The sequence below is a fragment of the Felis catus genome, chromosome A3, assembly GCF_018350175.1.
Source record: "Felis catus isolate Fca126 chromosome A3, F.catus_Fca126_mat1.0, whole genome shotgun sequence".
Taxonomy (NCBI): Eukaryota; Metazoa; Chordata; class Mammalia; order Carnivora; family Felidae; genus Felis; species Felis catus.
Genome location: NC_058370.1, coordinates 35,312,865 through 35,333,094, shown reverse-complemented (window position 1 = coordinate 35,333,094; position 20,230 = coordinate 35,312,865). Strand labels below are relative to the sequence as shown.

At 37.8% G+C, this 20,230-nt stretch overlaps 1 protein-coding gene across 16 annotated transcripts in view; it reads right to left on the bottom strand.

Moving 5' to 3' along the window:
* PLCB4 (phospholipase C beta 4) overlaps positions 1-20,230 on the bottom strand; it is a 419,557-nt gene that overhangs the window by 34,795 nt on the left and 364,532 nt on the right. For all 16 annotated transcript variants that reach the window (XM_023251457.2, XM_045053870.1, XM_045053873.1 and 13 more), the window contains 4 exons: positions 17,930-18,032; positions 16,455-16,619; positions 13,734-13,938; positions 170-258 (listed from right to left, as the gene is read on the bottom strand). In XM_023251457.2, coding sequence (XP_023107225.1) covers positions 170-258; positions 13,734-13,938; positions 16,455-16,619; positions 17,930-18,032 — 562 coding nt within the window. The remainder of the gene's footprint in view (positions 1-169; positions 259-13,733; positions 13,939-16,454; positions 16,620-17,929; positions 18,033-20,230) is intronic.

Here is a 20,230-nt window from a genome sequence, read left to right as displayed (position 1 = left end):
TTAAATAGGCTACACTTTTACAGTCCCTTGAAACTATTTTGTTGACTTGATGACTTCAGTTTTAAAAACACTCAAGTTTGCTATATTAACTTATAACTTTCTCTTGCTGTTATCATCACTGACCACCCAAATTCCCCAACTTGGCTGTCTTTAGTCAACTGCTACTTACAGTTTCAATGCCCATAGCTCTCATTTGGTCTGCTCTCTTTTCCGTAATGGAAAGAAATTTCTTTGGATCTGATAAAGCATCCACAATATCTGGGGGGGAAAAAGCCAATGAGCTGTTGATTCTGTCTTACTATAAACATCCAAGAAAATTCAGCTAATAAACAATTCATAATCCTGGACCCGGGTTATGTCTTCTGTTAAGTACCTTCTCCTAGGAAATAAGACAAAGTTTGGAAAACACAGCCAGTTACAGGAAACAAGAAAGAAGGCAAGGCAAGGATCAAAGGCCAGATGACTTTCTCTCTTTGGGTTTCCCCCCGAATAACGATGACAGTGTGGCAGGGCAAGTCAATTGCCCTGGGTTATTGACTAATTTGTGTGACTCTGAGTGGGTTGATTCATGTCCTCAACTGTATTTCTTCATTCGAAAATCAGGGCTGATACCACTCACTCTGAAGGTGTACTAGGAGCATTCAGTGAAATGATAAATGTAAAAAGAACTTGGCACACAGTAGGTACCTCCAGTATCTAAGTCTTAATTTTAGATAGGAAGGCTAATACGTATTTAAAGCCAATTTTGGTTCCATGGTAGTTAAAATGAAGTATTTCCCCAGCATTTTCTCAGATACACCTGGCACTTAAAAACAGTAAAACTTCATTTTTTATATAATGTCATTTGAAGAGTTTCAAGTACTTTCTAGCTGAATCTCATGTAATTTTGCATTATTTACCAATACTATAGAAGTAATAATTATTCTCATTACCTTAAAACAGTACATAATTTACCAATTTCAAAAATTGTATGTGTGTCAATTTCTTCCAGTAAAATCAGGCTCCTTATAACATTCTTAAGATAATTTTTGTTTAATTTTTTCCTTTTTGTAATAGAAAGTACATGTGCATGATAAACAAACATATAAAATATAAAAATCTCCTTCCCTGACACTCCTACAGCCAGTGTATATTGTTATCTATTTCTTGTATGTATTGTAGTAACATCCTTGAACATTTCCGAGCATACATTTGCAATGTCCATAGCATAAATGACTAGAGGTTAGAATGATGGGTAAGGGTATTTGTTCTTTTGGTAGTTACTGACAAATTGACCTCCAAAGACGTTGCATCAATTTATTTTCTCCTACCAAGGGTATATGAGAAGGTCTAAATCCAGTTATCACTTATGTCCTTAAGAACTCTTTTTTCTCCTAATGGGGAATGTGAACAAATTAGCTCTTAAATCTTGCTTAGGAAAAAATAAGAGATAATCATTTTCTTGGAAGTTAATATTCCAGAAAAATATTTACCTTTTTAAGTCCTTATTATTATGAACATTTTCAAAGATACATAAAAGTGGAGAGAAAGGTAAAATAACCCCTCACATACTGATGAAGACCTAACAGTTATAAACAGTCTACTACATTTCCTTCATCTATCATCCTTCCTTTTTTCTTTCTTTTTCCTCTCTGCTGACACATTTTAAGGCAAATTCCAGACATTATAGCATTTGATTCCTAATTACTTCTCTACGCATCTCTAAAAAGGGGTGTTTTCTTTCAGAACCAACCATACCAACACTTTATCCAACAAAGTTGGCAGGAATTCCTTACTATAATAAATGGCCCATCTTAATATGTTCCCTATTTACAATTAATTTTTTTGAATCAAGATAGAGTCCATTCTAGGTCTCTGATAACTATGTCTCTTAAATTTACTTTCATCTAGACTAGTCTCTGCTACTATTTATTTTTCACAACGCATACATTTGTTGAGGAGACTGACCAGGTGCCCTATGAAATGTCCCACATTTTGAATATCAATGTTTCCCTGATGTGTCATTTAGGCTTGACTTTCTCTTCTTCTAAGAATACTCCAGAGGAGGTACTGTGACTGCTTATGGGTCACATGAGCGCAGATAAAGCCTGACTGCCCCACTTGTTGTGGTCTACTCAGTGACCCCAGTTGTTGGGTCAACTCATTGAATTGGCTCAGGGCTTTTAGTCCATCTGTGTCTGACTCCAAAATGCCTCCTCCTTCCACCTGTCTACACTGTTATGGGGCAAGGTGAAACTCAAACCATGCCCACCTAACCCCCTGCCCTTCACTTGGAGAAAACCTACCTGGTGTAGGCCTCCCTGCACATGCCCACATTGGATATACTTTGCCTTGGTTTCCCACTGGCACATCTCAGTAGATGATCCATAGGGCTGGCTTGTTAGGAAACAAGTACTTGCTTATCCTTAATGGTATACCATTAGTTTGAGGGCCTGGGGGTGTTTATGGCATTTCTGAGAGGTTACTAGTAGTCCTTCCAGTAGGAATAACAGATAGGGCTTTAATCACTTAAAGCCCATTATAAAACCAATGAAGACCTTAGAGTGTGAAATGATCCATAACCCATCCAAACTAACCAAGCTACTTTCATTTTTGTATATTCTTGTGTAATTTTTTCCACATGAATACATATCTTGTATGGTTTACTTGAAATTACCCAATCTGTCTTTTCTCATTTATTAGGTTATACCTGTATAGTTTTAAAAATTACTTTTAGTGAATGAATAATGTCCCATTGAGTTTATGTACTAAACTATTCTCTACTGCTAGATATTTAGATGGACTTTCAAGTTTTTTCTTTTTTTAATGTTTATTGTTGAGAGAGCGAGAGTGAGCGAGAGCAAGAGAGAGAGAGAGAGGGAGACACAGAATCTGAAGTAGGATCCAGGCTCCGAGCTGTCAGCAAAGAGCCCGACACAGGACTAAAACCCATAAAACAGGAGATCATGACCTGAGTCGAAGTCGGACACTTACCTGACTGAGCCACCCAGGCACCCCACAAGTTTTTTTCTTTTTATGAAAGATGACTTTGCAAGAAATAGGTTAGTACAAAAACAGATTTAGCATTTTCTTTTATCATAAAATTAGTGATTCAGATACATAAGAGATATGTATCTCTATATAAGATACAACTTATATACTTGATAACAAGATATGTTCCTAATAAGCTTTAAAATAGTTATTTAAGAATAATTAATGGAAGGAACAAGTACTAAGCAAGTACAGCAGAATTAAGAGGGTTCAGTAGGTTCAAAAATGCCCTTCAAAATTCATGACTGTCTGGAACTTCAGAATGTCCCCTTATTTCCGAGTAGGGTCTTTGGGTATGTAATTAGTTAAGGACTGAGATAGGATTAGGATAGGCTCTAAATCCAATGATTGGTGACATTATAAGATGAGAAGAGGACACACAAAGACAAAGAGAAAAAAGGCTAGGGTATGATGAAGTCAGAGAATGGAGAAATGGAGCTACAGGCCAAGGGATGCTAAGGCCTGCCAGGAGCTCAAAAGAGGCAAGGAAGGATTTCCCTAAGAGCCAAGTCTTTGATGCTAAATTTCTAGTCTCCAGAACTGTCAGAGAATAAACTTCTGTTGTTTTAAGTCTCCCATCATGTGGCAAATTTGATTACCAATGGTAACTGATAAAAAAAAATCTTTTAAGGAGATAGAAATTTATTGAATACGCTGCTAGGGAGCAGTGGGCAGGACAGCAAAAAGGAGACTGCCTGCGAGGAGGAGGTGATGGTGAGGAGCCACAGTTATAGAGCAGAGTGAGGGCTTATAGGAAAGCATGAAATTTTCCCTTTTCTCACAACTGTGCTTGTTTTTAAGTAGCCCATTGGTTAGTTAGGGCCTATAGCTATTTTGAGGAGGCTCACTTAATGAGCCCGTTCGCATCGGCTTGGTGATGGTCGCTGTGGGCCCTTCTGCCTTGCTCAAGTTTTCATTGCTCAAGCCTGTTGCCTAAAAGTGGACTCTACACTTCCCCCTGACAGATCGACAGTGGCAAATCTTTGGCATTTGGGCACAAGTCTCAGCTTCAGTAACTTTTTCCTGCTGCGTGAGGGGCGTAGAGATGTCCCTACCTATGGGTCAACATTGGTCAGTTGGGAATTTCTATGCAGGAATTACAAAAGGCAGAGGCAGCCGAATCCAAGGTAGACAACATATGTGAATCGTCTTCAGCTTGAAGTTATAGCAGTGAAGGAATCTTCTGTTCTTGGGTGTATCTTTCAAATAAAACAGGCTTTATCATTGTTAACAGGGAGCATCCATCCATCAGCCCCTAGAGACCACCCCAACGTCCTGTCATGGTTTGATGAAAGAATATTTTGAATCCCAGAGTGTTCTTCCTGCTTCTTGCAGCTATGTCATGATCCCAGCCTTGAGGGTCGATTGTGTACAATTCTGATCTTGAATACAGGTGCTATATTTTATAACATACAGTCATGACACAATACAGTAAACTAGGCTATATATTGCTTTGTATTACAAGGACAAACTGGCTGAGATTTCTGATCAGCCATCTGCTGTAGGATTATGTAGATATAGCCTAAATTATACATCAAAATAAGATGCTGATTTATCCATTAGTTGGATAAATATCATTACTTAAACCTATCTTCAATTACCAATATTAACAATTCTAGAAGCCACTGGGGAGTTATGTTCCCGGATTCTGAAATCGTGCCTTATTATTTGAGTTTAAACGAGATGCCTTTTTCAGTTACATATGCCCTTAAAATTTTTATAATATACAACTCAATAGTGTTCTTGATCAAATGGCAACAAAAATACGCAAAGTAGAAATAAGGCTTGTTCAAACTGAATCACATGGGACAAAAAGATGATGTCAAAAAGATTAAATACCTGGAACAAGGCTTAGGTTAGCAGGTTACTTGAGACAAGCACTTCATTCTTCACAATTTTGAATAAATCAGATACTTCTAGGACACGGGATTTTGCCACGTGGTGGCAGGTGCTCATTCTGCAGCTAGAGTAATACATCCATGCAGAGGGCAGCCAGTGGGATAGTTCCACCAAAATTTTTCAGCAAAAGGGCTCAGGATTAGAGAGTCAAGACCTGACGAGGCCTCTTTAAGGTAATTTTCCTTTTGTAACTTAGTTTCTCCTCTGACTAAAGCCATATATATACCTGACATTTAAAGAATGATTTATACACACATTATACATGCACATATTATATATACATTTATATATAAATATGCTGCATATCAAAAAAGGAAACCACTTTTTATTAACATTTAAAATAATTTATAACCAGAGAATGAGAAGCTGTCCCTCAAATATCTCATACCTCTAATATGCTTGTATAGCTCTATTGGAAAATGTTATTTTTCCTTCCTTCAGCTCAGGAGAGCATATTCTTGGCCAAAGATTTGCATATTCAAGTAGACCTGTTATCTCTCTTTGGTGCCAATGTGGCATTTCATGGGCATCTTCCCCTTGTACTGGGGGAGCACTGTGGCTGGTTATGTAGTTCTCTATTCCACAGGACAATCCCCTGTGGCAAGAATGAAGTCGAAATGCTGATCAACATTGACCTATGTGCTAGGCGTGTCCAGGGACAGGGCACACTGACCTTCTAACAGGGTACAGACCTGCGCATGCAAGAGCCTGACCCTACAGAACCCACAAGGGCAAGCTGAAATTTCCCAGATTTTCTTTCCTGGGAACTTTTCTTTTCAAAAAGGAACCAGTCTGGGGCACCTGGGTGGCTCAGTTGGTTAAGCGTCCAACTCTTGATTTCGGCTCAGGTCATGCATGATCTTGTGGTTCGTGGGTTCGAGCCCTGTGTTGGGCTCAGCACTGGCAGAGTAGGGCCTGCTTGGGATTCTCTCTCTCCCCACTCTCTTCGCCCCTACCCTGCTCATGCTCTTTCTTTCTCAAAATCAATGAACAAACTTAAAACAAATAAAATAAAAAAAATAATAAAGAACCAGTCTGCTTTTTCTCATTTGCTTCTTTCTTCCGAACTTAACAGAAGTTTTACTTATTTATACTTAAGGAAAAAAACCCACTATTTCTAGGTTGAGTGCCATTTCCAAAAGTCTGGTCGCTCGTGGTGAAGACTTTCCATGTATATTCGTTTTTTCACTCCTCCTTCCCTCCCACCCATCCTTCCTCACTTCCAGAGTTGAAAACATCAATTTAAGCATCCCCAAGAACTGAAAAGAAGGTAGCAATTCCTCAGCACAGACTTCCAGATACTTGCAGTCTTTATAAGGGAGGTCCATCTTTGTGTTTGCTTGTTTAACTGTTGTTTCTCAAGGCATTTAATTTGAGTGCCTTGGTGGTGAACACCAACCATGGCACCTAGATGGCCCCCTCTTGGCTCAGATCCTCTCCTGTTTTCCCCTCAACAGTTTCTATCTTATCAAGAGGTAAAGGCAGCAGAAAAAATATACATTCCCCGGATCTCTGCAAAGCAATGCTAAAAAAGATCAACAAATCCCATAACTATGATTTTAGATGAGGTTTCTTACCTTCTAGCAAATGATTAATCATTGACCAAATTCCATTTCTAGAATGCATAGAGATATGTTAGGTGTAGGTGGGGGTGGGGGAAGACTTTGTGGTTAAGTAACACTGGGAGATGCCTACGTGTCCCCCTCTTCTTGGGCTCCACAGTACATTTCTAGGAATGATGTAATAAGGAGCCTGTTTAAATTCACCTCACCTGGCAACTCCTGAGCCAGTTCTCCATAATCCATCCTGCCCCCTTCTCTGGAGCTTTTCTTCTTGGTGTTCTTACCAACATATTCTGTAGTTCAGAGGAAGCCATAATAATGGATACCACTGCAACGCGAATTAGTTTTCCAACAAATGTTTGATAGAAAAAAAAGTGTTTTAGCATCCACAAGGGAGAGGAGGAAATGGAGCGACCTTTCACTCTACCAGAAAATCCTGAGATCATGGCCCAGCAATGGCATCTTGATTAACAACTTTCCTCCTTTAGAACCATGTGATGTAAGAAGCGGCCCACTATCTTTGCAGAAGGTTTGGAAAACAACCCTGTAAGATGCTGGGCAGAGACAGCAAGAAACACCCACCCCCAGGCCCCATGATGGCTCTTTAATCACAGGGCAGGCAGAAAGGAGGAACAGGCAAATAAACAAAAGGGCTACTTCATCTTTCCTTGCACAAAAGGGCCTAGGTGCAGAAGAGAAGACAAAACCTACAGCTCTAGGAGCAGTGATAAGTGCTGCTCAAGGAACTGGCGGCGAGCGGCTCACCCAACACATCTCAGAGTGACATTTAAATATAATGCTGATGTGCCATATATTCTGAAAGCATGGCATCAACTCTCTTATTTGTTCCCCTTACCACTCAGTAATAAGATATACAAATGATCAAAAACAACAGTGGGTGAGAGAAATACTAATGCTCATTTAATTGCCATCTGCTTTGGAACTGCTTCCCATCACAAACAGCAGTGGCTCGCAGTGATAAGGCCGCTGCAATGGCTAAGCGCTGAGGTCTATGGCATTTGCACTTACAGATAAGGCAGCAAAGACAACCCCACGTCTCCAAGGCTCACTGGATTTGACAAAGGAAAACTGACCTTAACACCCAGCCTAGCACTTTCCTATTGTGTGTGAGTGTGGGAGTAAACAAGAGGGCTATTTTACTCTATGTTTAGTAGAAAAATAATACTAAAGAAATTAAATGGAGCCTTTTTGATTCATTCCTAGTCATCCCTGTCTTAAATGTTACTGCCTGTTTTCACATCAAATTTCAGTTTCTGATAGTTAAGAGATGTCATCTCTCTTCTTCAGCCCAGGGACATTTTACATCCATGCAGCTTAGGAACAGAACCATCTGTGGAGAGAGTTTCGAAGTTGGAGCAGCCATATTTGCTCTGTGTTCTTCCTATGTGTCATGGGAGTTCTTGCTACAGCAAGGAGGAGAAGCAGTTGCACTAAATTCCCTGCCTCTGTCGTCTGACAGTGCAAGGAAAGAAAACCGGAAACTGACAGGAGGGGAAAAGGGTCAGGGGGAAATCCTGGGTCAAGACTCAAATCATTTTGGGAGGGAACTGGGGCAGCCCAGAGTTCAAGGTGTCTAAAGATCACCATATGCATGAAGGCAGAAGGAATTATGGGCAATCGCAGAAGTACCAAATTGTCTCTGTAAGGAGGGATTCTTCATCCCCTGGTGACCTCACAGCACAGAACTCCAATAAGTAAGTGACCAGAAGCTCCTGTCAATGCCCAAGCCCTCCCCCTAAGGAATGTCTTAACTTAGAAAAGCCTTTTAAGGAACATTTTTCTTGTTTCTATAAAATGATGCCACCCACCCAACATTACTGAGACTTAAAATACATTTAAAAACTATATAGAACATGGAGTTGCTGGTGCTTAAAGAAAATCATGGTCACATTACTAATGCGTTAGAATTCTGAAATTTTGTAGTAGGCATGGAATTAAAAGATTTTCCTTATGATGGTGAACTGCTTATGACAAAATAGTCTACTGCAACAAAGTAAAGGGTAAAGTTAGGGAGAAGAAAATGTAACTGGTGGATTTTTCTTTAGCTTGTTAGAAATAAACAGAAATGAAAAGAAATTAATGGAAGGGTTGCTATGGTTGGGCACTGTACCAAGAACTCACTAGATCTTCACCTATGAGCTGGGGACTACTGTTATCCCCGAGCCTCAATGAGGACACGACAGGGTAAAATGTTCTGCAGAGCTCATTCCGGGTCACACAGCCAATGAGCCGTGGGGGCTCCAGCCAGCATCCTCACGTACCTGCTAAGCGGCCTCCATGAAACAGCAGGCCAAGAACGATAGACAGTATTTGAATCCCCAACCATTACCTTCATAGAAGTTTATCTAGACATTGAGATGTATTTGAGACCGCTTTGGAAATTATGAGAGAACTTGTAATTAAAATTTACTTTGAAAAATTACTTCAAAAAAAGAGAAACCCAATTTAAACAAGCCCACGAAGGGTACTAGAGAGGTATTTTAAGGGAAAAGAAATACAAGTGAGCAAGAAACACACGAGATACACTTAGTCTGATTCATAATTTTAAACTAGCAAATTGAAAAATGATGAGATGCCAATTTTACTACCATTACTGAAAAATAAAATTTTTCTTAGAACCCAGAATTGGCCATAGTGAGTACAGCATGGGACTCTCAATCTCAGGGTCATGAGTTCAAGCCCCATGTTTGGCATGGAGCCTCCTTTAAAAAAAAAAAAAAGAGAGAGAGATAGTGCTATATACATATAATGGAATATTATATAACCTTTAAAAAATAACTCAAAAGCCTTATATGCATTGGCAGGAATATGCTCCATGATATATTATGTAAAGAAAGCAAAGCACAGAATATGGTATATTGGATTATCTTTTTGGGTTAAGTTAAAAGGGAAATGTATGTTTGTGATACATACATACATATATACACACAAACCTTACATTTATGTATATACATATTAACATATACACAGATATGCTTTGTGTTTTATATTCTTATACTTTTTGAAGAAATTCATGTCTTTTATTTAAAAATGTTATCAAGAACTATTTAGGTAGCAGGATAATACGTTGCTTTGGTTTTATTTCTTTTTTCTCAATTCAAAATAAATATGTACATATTTTAAACTCTCTTTGTGCCATTTTCATATTACCTTGCTTTTATAGAAAAATAGGGCGAAATACAATTTTTAAAAATTTACAGAGGTTACATATGCTCACTTAAATGACCCAGAAGTAATAAGTGAAGTCCCACCATACTGGATAGTGTGTTCTCTGTGATGTTCCTGGACGTTACCCATTGCAGTGGGCCAGCGCCACTAATCTCTTACCCCCAACTCTCAAAGAGATCACTACTCTTAAAGTTGGGTGTATATCCTTTCAGAATTTTTTCTGTGCACTTTAAGCATATGTATAAAGATGGTAAAGGTTCTTAGCAAATAATAATGGGATCATTTTGCAATTTACTTTTTCTCTTGGTACTAAATCACTGTCATCTTTCTATCCTGAACACTGAGATCTAAGTCATTATTTTCAATAGATGTATGGTTTTCTACAGAATGGCCATCCATGTTTAACCAGTCTCTACTGATGGATATAGCTGTTTTTGATCTTTTGTATGCAAATAATGCTGCATGAAATTATAGCATAAAAATTTGTCTGTTTTTAGCTACATGATTAAAGAAATACATAATTCCTAGACTAAATATTTGGTGAATTATAAAAGTTGGGATTGCATTAGCTTGGTCAGGCATAAATAAAGTCTTACTTTTCTAATCTAAACTAGTAGAGTGGTTTTGGACAAACTGACCTCACTTAAAAGCTGAGAAAATATAATTTATCAAATTGCTTAGTGTCCTGAAAATGTGCATATTCTCCTTAAGGGGTCAAAATTATTTCAACAAGAAGAGCACACTCCTCTTGCCAAGTAACACTGGCTTTTGAGGACACATCCTCAAACATGGAACAGAACTTTGGTTTTAGCACCATGTACCCTGTATTTCAGCTTCCTCAGAATGCATAAATAAGTCCAGCACTTTACTTATGAAGGCCTTGGCCTGGGCTGCTTCTCTGTCTGGAAAGTTAGTTTACCTTCCTGCTGTGATTAATCTTTCAAGGTCCAAACGGATTAGTCCAATCTTTCAAGGTCCATAACGAATAAGTATAACGGATTATACTTATTTATATATGTGCACATGTATATGTGTACAAGGCTGGAAAATTGAGGATAAGTGTACATGACTTTTCCAACTTTATATCTCTTACCCATATAGTAGGTACGAATTAATAATTGTTGACTACATCTTTTCCTTTGAGAAAAACATTTTAAGTGAATACACTAAGAAATTGTTTTTACTGATGAAACTAGTAAATATTAACAAAAGTTCCAGCTCTGGGGTGGCTCAGTCAGTTAAGCATCTGACTCTTGACTTTGGCTCAGGTAATGATCTCACGGTTTGTGAGTTCTAGCCCCACACTGGGCTCTGCATTGACAGTGCAGAGCCTGCCTAGGATTCTTGGTCTCCCCGCCATCTCTCTGCCCCTCCCACCATTCGCTTGCTTTTTCTCTCAAAAATAAATAAACAATAAAAAAACAAAAACAAAAACAAAAAACAAAAGTTCCAGCTTACACCCTGCTGATGGGTTATCCGGCAATCTGTATCTGAAGTTTTAAATACACATACAACTCCTTCCACTTCAAAGAATTTATCTTCAGGAAACAATCATGAATATTTCCAGAGCTTTACACATTATTATTTATAAGAAAAAATGGAAATGGCTTCAATGTTTATCAATAACTAAATTATGGATAATACAGATTTCATGACCTGGAAAAATATGGTCTATTAAGTGAAAAAAATGAACTCTCTGAAGTAATGGGTCCAAATGAGTATATACAGTAAGATCTATTTAATTAAAACAGAAGACATGAGATTGAAAGTGAAGGGACCAATATGGCAACAGAGCTGTCTCTAAGCAGATTTAGTGGATGACCCTTCCTTCACTCTTTGCGCTGTCAGAATCTCTTTTCTGATACATATTTTACCTACTTTGCCTTTTACAGAATAAGACCTACTAAACAGATTTGTGGAATGAATAAATCCATATTATCTTTCTTTAGCCATAAAAAAGTTTTTTTTCCCCTAGAAAATGCTAGTGTGCAAGGATACAGTTTCATTTTGAACCTTTTCCTATGGAATTAACATAGAATTTCAATGTTCTAGAGAACAGGGAGTCTATAGATTTCCTATTGTCATGGCTCAGCACATAAATGTTCATATCTGAATGTGGGAGCTCAGTTAAGCAGATGAAATAAAAACACACTGTTTAAGTCAAGAGGCCATAAAGAAAATAAAAAATTTAGAAAAAGATGGTTCTCATATTCTTATGTTGTTATCCTCAGGTAAGTCCCTTAAGTAAGTCCTCAGGGTGTCTGCCCTCAATTTCTTAACCTATAAGAGAAATGACCAGAGAATTCTGAATAAAGTCTTTGAATGTCAAATCTGAGATTCAGACATCAACTGTGGAATCCCACACATGATAACATAGTACAGAAATTTCAAATGCTTCTGATAAAAAGGAAGTGACTATAATGATGTGTTGGGAAAGAAAATATGTGAGACTATTTTTTAAAGGGATTATTCTGAATCAGTACGTACACAAATATTGACACTGGTAATGAGCTGCACTATAAATACAGATGTTTCTTTAGCACAGAACTACATGTGTCCACATCCCTTCTCAACAACTTCTGGACTCTATGGAGAGTTCTTGACACAAAGTAGGAACTCAACAAATCATGCTTTCCCTTTTCTAGTCCAATTTCCCCTTTCCCTGGAATGAATTAGAGAGTTCCATTTGAAAAATAAGCCATGCAGAAGGAAAATCCTTAAGTATTCCACCATATTTGTTTATACAACCATTTCTAAAATGTATTAGGTGGTATACACCACCTGCTGTCTAAGCTCAAGTATTTGGAACATGATGTAACTCATCTGCTGATGCTTATGGACATCACAGCTTCCTAAAGATACTCTTTAGGTCCCCCGTCTCTTTTCTCATCCACTTACTAGCCCCACAACACCCCTCTTTTCTGTGCTCTTAAATCAGCTACAGTATGTTCTGGCTTCTGATACAGGCTTCCTTTTTAAATAAAAAACAAAGGAGGAGGAAGAAGGAGTCTTTATTTTGTGACTGAAAAAATCCTCATGGCTCACATCACTCTTGAATCTGCAATTGGGTTGTTAAAGCTGAGGATTAGAGAAAATATTCCCACCAGAGACTCAAGCATTATTAAAAAACAAAACAAAAACAAACAAACAAAAACAACCCACAAAATAACTCCCAATCCCCAAAGCTGGGATGTGTTCCAGCTTACTATAGAAATTATTGATTTTATTGTACTGTTAGCCACACATACGTTGTGTGCACACATTTTTGAGCCTTGCTATGGGATATACCGTAATGATAAGCACTTCACAAGAATGCTAAGAGGGAGGCAGGAGGAGTATCTTTACAGGCCAGGAAATGAATGTTTGAAAGGTTATGTCATTGTCCCAAGGTCACCCAGCCAGGAGTAGAGAGTGAGAATTTGCACCCTTGGTTAATTTGATACAATCACTCTGCTGTACCATTCCCTTAGAATTCAATGCACTGGGAGGAGAGAAGATCTTTGTTATCTTTTAATGTTCTTGGCTTAATTTAGGGTAATAACAAGCTAATATGTTTGGGTGTAAGCAAAATCCTAGGTTTGGTCCAGGTTTTGATTTCTCCCATTGATTTACCTTAGTAAAACCACAAGTCTTCTGTGGGAAGACTGGGATGACTGGGAATTTTTGTGGAACACTCTGGTGAATGTGGAAGAAAATCCAATCATGTGGATATTTGAGTTCAATTTAAATTTTTTAGTGATACCAATTGAGATCTATGGTTTCATATGACTTATGTCTTTTTCTCCCTTTGAATGATGATGTAAGAAAATCCCTCACAAACATATTCGTAAAAATGGATAAACCATATAAAACTGCAGTATTTTAAAATAAGAAACAACCTTAAAGATAATCCAGCCTTGCCCTTTAATTTATTACTAGGAAACCTGAAGTTATTATCTATCCTTGATTTCTTTGAGGCTATAAGGGTTGGCTGCACTGGTAGGAACAGGTATATATATTTTTAACCACTGGTGAAATTTTTTATGATCCTATAATCTGGACTTCTTAACTTACCTCCAAATCCATCAGGCACATATGTTTTAAGAACAATATTGCAGAAAATTGTTGGCAGTGATAATGGTTTATTTCCCTCATTTCGAAGAGAAATGTGTCGATAACCTGCTTGGAGGCCATCCAGCGGAAGAATCCTCTGGCCTATCAGCCTATTGTTGTCGTCATACACAGCTATTCTCAAGACTGCCAGGTCAGGGAGGATCACCTGCAAACAAAGAATGATACCTTTCATGGATTTTTTTGGAAAGCAGCTCCCAAGAGCCCTGACTCTAGGAATCTGGACCATATCCACACTGCTCTTAAATGTGCCTTTATGGTGAAACGATGCCCGTGATCAATTTGCATTCCTGAAGTACACTGTACAAACTGTAGTGTCCAAGCCATTGAGGAAGCAATTGAACAGGTTTCCTGGAAATCATCTCATTGAAATTTTTAGATGAAATGGTTGTGAAAAATTATTAGTCCAACCCTTGTCATCTTTCCCAATCTCCATGCATGTAGTGGACAAGAAAAAGGAGACCTTGAGAGGGGCACCTGGGTGGCTCAGTTGGTTAAGCATCGGACTCTTGATTTCAGCTCAGGTCATGATCTCACCGTTCATGAGACAGAGCTGTGCACTGGGCTCTGCACTGACAGAATGGGGCCTGCTTGGGATTCTCTCCCTCCCTCTCTCTCTGCCCCTTTCCCACTTGTGCTTTTTCTTTCAAAATAAATAAAGTTTGTTTTGTTTTGTTTTTAAAGGGAGACCCTGAGAGATCAAGTGACTTTCCTTAATGTCAGAGACTGTAACATCTGGGCCCGGAATTGGGGCTCTTGACTTTGAATCCTGTGGTTTGTCTCCTCCCTGGGCTGCTTCTGACATCCAGCTCTGTTTTTAAGATTATGGAAAGTATCTCTGAAGAAACGCTTTGCATATAAAGGACAATGTATGTAGAAATTTGGATTTTCCCTTTCTCTTGCACTTCTCAGTTTTTAATAGATTTTGGGATACTAAATACAGTGATATGTGGCAGCGAAAAACATTAATGATCCAAGACATTTACTCTCAACCATCTCCAAAATGAATAAATGGACATAAAATCTAAGGTCAGATAGCAGAATCCTAATTCACATATAAAATAGCAACATGACAAAAGGAAACCAAATGTTTTTAATCAGGAATGACTTTTCATTGGTTAAGAACAACCAAGACATCTTGGCTAGTTTAAGCACTGTGCCTGAAGCTAGACAATGGACTGGTTGCCTTCTTTAACTTCTAAAGAACAGAGAAGGATACAGACCTGGCATCTCATTTCTGGGGCCAGTAATGCTATATGTAAAAACCAAGTTTGATATTTCCTTACTCATCAAAAATAAAGAATGCCTGAAGTCAAATTTCTGAATCTCTAGAAATGTGTGTAGGGATTATTCATTCTGCCAAAGCACACTGGCTATACTGACAACAGATCCAGCTACAACAAAGTATAAAAAACCAGGGGGAAAAAAAGGCTCATGACAGGTGTGTATGCAATCTACACTACAGTTTGACTATAGAAGAGAAGGTCATAGTGGGGGTTGCACGGATAATGGTGGAGGGCGTGGATCTCACAATGGCTTGTTTCATTGAACTACTGATCTTCTGTAACCTGGTTTCTGTAAACCAGTTAGCTTATTCTGAAGCTGCTAATCCTCACTTTTGTTAAGATAAGAAGCCAGTTATCTGTGTTGTGGGACATACAAATGGAGCAGAAACACCTGGAAAATCTCTGCCTAAAGAAGAAGTGAGAAACTATTTTTTTTAAATATATGAAATTTATTGTCAAATTAGTTTCCATACAACACCCAGTGCTCATCCAAAAGATGCCCTCTTCAATGCCCATCACTCACCCTCCCCCTCCCTCCCACCCCCCTGTCAACCCTCAGTTTGTTCTCAGTTTTTAAGAGTCTCTTATGCTTTGGCTCTCTCTCCCACTTCAACCTCTTTTTTTTTTTTTCCTTCCCCTCCCCCATGGGTTTCTGTTAAGTTTTTTTTTTTTAAATATATGAAATTTATTGTCAAATTAGTTTCCAGTGAGAAACTATTTTGGATAGGATAATAAAGCAAGTGAGAAAGAAAACCAGATATTCTTGGAGACAACACAACCAATGCATGGGGTTTTCAATACATCTTACACTGACAAAAGAGAAACAAAGGGAAAAATTATTACAAGATTAAAAACTTGTAATCTGGCTGTGATTGGTCTTAGGATCAAGATATAGAATTAGGAAACCTCCCCCAAACCCAAAACAGACTGTGGGGGTGGCAACAGGTGACATGCTTTCTGGAAGCATAGGACAATACCAACTGGCCTAGTTAAGGACAGTTATTGGCCTTTTGGGTGCACCACCCTACCTGTCCTCTTGGCTAAAGGAGCACTGCAAGTTACCAGCTGCTGCCTTGGCAGAACAGAACTCTCCAGTGTAGGATGATGTCCATCCGTGAGGACACATTCTAAGGAGATTGCGAACCTGGACCGTGAGCATTGCCACACAGAAGGTGGGCTCCTTGGAGGAGGAAAGGGGAGCCGAAAGGACAAGGACAAACATAACAATCACATGTCATCTCTAGAACTCATCCACTGAAAGAAGAGAAAAAGGAGACATTTTGGGTTGCCTAACTGCCCCTGTGTCATATAGTGTCTATACACTAAACTGTGGCCCCTAACTTAGCAGAGTGAGTCTGACACATTGGAAATGCCCTACCTTCCGAAACACAAATGATTCTTCATTGTAAACTGGATTGAGTCCATTGTTCATCACCATGCGAGTTCGGAATTCCTTACGTATGGTGTCAGTGGGTAAACCATACATATCCACTTCTACATATGTACCAATTTTCTTATCTGATAAAAACTGACCTGATATGACCTGCAGCAACACAGAAATAGGATAAGAGAGAAGTCTGTGTAATTATCAAGAGCAAAGAATAATGTAGAAGAAATTTTCTGTCCATCTTTAGAAATTTTAGTTATCTATGAAAATAATATGTTCATTGCTTACTAAATTAAAACACTATTGAGCAAGTAGTATATGCAAAAAAACTCAAGACAGAGGTTCTGACTTTGAGAACCATCTATAGAAAGAAAGAAGAAAAAAATAATGAACCATATAATACAAAATAAAATAATGTCTACAGCAGCTTAATTCCACCTAAGTGCCCACATGTATGAAATGAAGTTAAGGGTTCAAATATGTCCTAGGATCCCATCATAGCTCTGAAATTCTGCCATTTCATACCTTACTGAATTATTTTATAAGTCTGGGAAAGAGACACACTGAAGAAAAAAGGAATGCTAAAATTTGCCCCTTATCCTTTGCCAATATTGACAACGGTCAGTGTTACAGATTTATAAAGACCAGCATTAAATTCCATCTACTGTAACACCATGGAGAGACTATTTTTCATTTACTTTCCAAAGGACTACAGCCATTTATCATTTCCATAATATTGAGTACCTGATAATTTTGAAAGTTTTTTGAGGTAAAACTAGCACACAATAAACTGTACATATTTAAAGTGTATAATAAGATCAGTTTGGACTTATGTGCACATATGAGAAACTGATGGTTTTGACTTTTTCAGAATGTCATGTAGTTGGAATCATACAGTATATAGTCTTTCCATTTGTTTCTTTCACTTAGTAATAAGCATTTAAGTTTCCTCTATTTATTTTCATGACTTGCTGGCTCATTTCTTGTTAGCATTGAATAATATCCCATCATCTGGCTGTACCACAGCTTACGTATCCATTTACCTACTGAAGGATGTCTTGGTTGCCTCCAGTTTTTGACAATTATGAACAAAGCACTACAAACATCTCTGCATGGGTTTTGGTGTAGATGTAAGTTTTCAATTCATTTGGGTAAATACCAAGGAGCATGACTGCTGGATTGTAGGGTAAGCAGCACCACTTTGCATTCTCGTCAGCAACGAATGACAGTTCCTATTGCTTCACATCTTCCACTACTTTTTTGATCTGATGTCTTCCTAAAAGTAGCTAATAGTTTTACTAGTGACCAAAATGTATCTCTTAAGAAGGGGGCATTTTGAGTCAAAGCTGAGAGCAACACATGGATCCTACATCTTGACATAAAATATTTTACTGTGATATTTTAAGTCTTTTCCAGGGCCATCTGCATACACATTTATAGAATACTGTGAACAGCAGGGTTCTTACCTGCACTGAGCAAGTGGCTGCAATAACCCCGTCGACAGGAGTTTCAGAGAAGGGATCAAATGTTCGATCGGGCCGTCTCATGAAATCTGGTTTGAGAAGGTAGCTGGTGGGACAAAAGCATAGAAAGAGTTTATTAGTTGTGCTTACAAAGATTGTAATACCCTTGCTTTGGGACACTAAGTACTTCCTCTAAATTAGGAGCTAGACTTTTAGGCAGATGATTCTAAGGACTGAAGAAACTATTCCTGTCCTAGGGATAATCCTAAAGAGAAGCAGGAAAAAAGGAATGATTTTTAGATTCCAGGCTCCTTGACATCTAGGACTTCCTGATACTATTACATTCTCTTGAACTTTTTTTGTCATGGAACTCTTTAGATATTTACTCTTATATGCACAAAATAAAACTCAAAGAACAACAATGAAAAACCAACTATATGACCTATAGTTATTAAAATATGAAGAGTACATGATATTCTACTTCTCTGTGTTTTAATTACTACATTAAATTATGAGATATAATGCCAAGTTAATAAATATAATTTCAAAGTACCGATATGCATAAAAATATTTTGTGAGATCTATACCAACAGTAATGAGATATGAAAATATTTGGTTTACATTTGGTGTCAGAGTCACAGGTACCATTAGTATTACTGTGAATTGCTGTCTATGTTCACAGTCAAAAGAACCACGCAATTTCAGTTAGAGGCAGGTGAACATAAAGATGTAATTAACTCCCCATTTCTGGGCAGCACAATTAGGCAAGAAAATGAAATAAAAGTTACCTAGACGGAAAAAAGGAAGTAAAACAACTTCTATTCACAGATGACATGATCTTGCATATAGAATCTACTAAAGGAATCTACCTAAGGAATCGACTAAAAAATGATTAGAACTAGTAAATGAGTTCAGCAAGGCTGCAGGATACAAAATCAATATACAAAAATCAATTGTATTTCTACACACCAGCGATGAACAATCCAAAAATGAGTTAGGAAGATTCCATTTATAATAGCACCAAAAAAGAATTACTTAGGAATACATTTTAAGAAAATAAGTGCATGTACTTTGAAAACTACAAAATATTGTTGAAAGATATAAAGAAGGCCTAAGTAAATGGGAAAACATCTTGTGTTCACGGACCACCAGACTTACTATGGCTAAGATGGCACTATTTCACCAGACTAATATACAGGTTTGATCCCTATCCAGATCCCAACTGACTTCTTTAGAAATTAACAGGTGATCCTAAAATTAATATGGAAACTTAAGGACTCAGAATAGCCAAGGAACCTGGAACAAGAAAAACAAACTTGAAGGTCTCCTAATTCTCAAAACTTTCTACAAAACAACAGTAATCAAGATAGTGTAGTACTGGCATAAGGATGCACATATAAATCAATGAGACAGAACTGGGAATCCAGAAATAAATTCATATATCTACGGTCAATTGGTTATTGACAAAGATGCTCACACTAGTCAACGGGGGAAGGAATATTCTTTTAAACAAATGTTGCTGGGACAACTCTAACCACCACATGCAAAACAATGAAATTGGCCCTTCTAACATCATGTACCAAAATTAATTCAAGGTGGATCAAAGACAAAAATATAAGAGCCAAAATGATAAAATCGTTAGAAGAAACATAGGGATAAATCTTTAGGACTTGGCAGTGGATCTTAGATATAACACCAAAAAGCACCAACAACAACAATAAAATAATAATAAACTCAGCCTTATCATAAAAACTTTTGCTGTTCAAAGGACACTATCAAGACAGTGAATAAACAAGCCACAGAATGGGAGAAAAATTCACAAATCATATATTATCTGGTAAGAGGTTTGTGTCTAGAAAATGTAAATAACCCAGTTAAAAAATGGGCCAGTGATCTGCATACACATTTCTCCAAATAAGAGAAACAAATGGCCAAAAAGGAGATGAAAAGATGCTTAGTATCACTGATTATCAGAAAAATGCAAATCAAAACGATATGTCACTAAACACACACATTAGGATGGCTATAGTAAATGAGTCAGATAACAGTAAGTGTTGACAACGACATAGAAGTGTTGATCAGGACTGGAACCCTCCTACATTGTTGGTGGGAATGTAAAGTGACAGAGTGCTTTTGGAAGACAGTCTGGCAGTTCCTCCAACAGTTAAATATAAAGTTGCCATATGACTCAGCAATTCCACTCTTAGTATACACCCAAGAAAAATAAAAACATACCTATACAAAAACTTCTTTGTGAATATTGTAGGAGCATCATTCAGAATAACCAAAAGATGGAAACAGTCC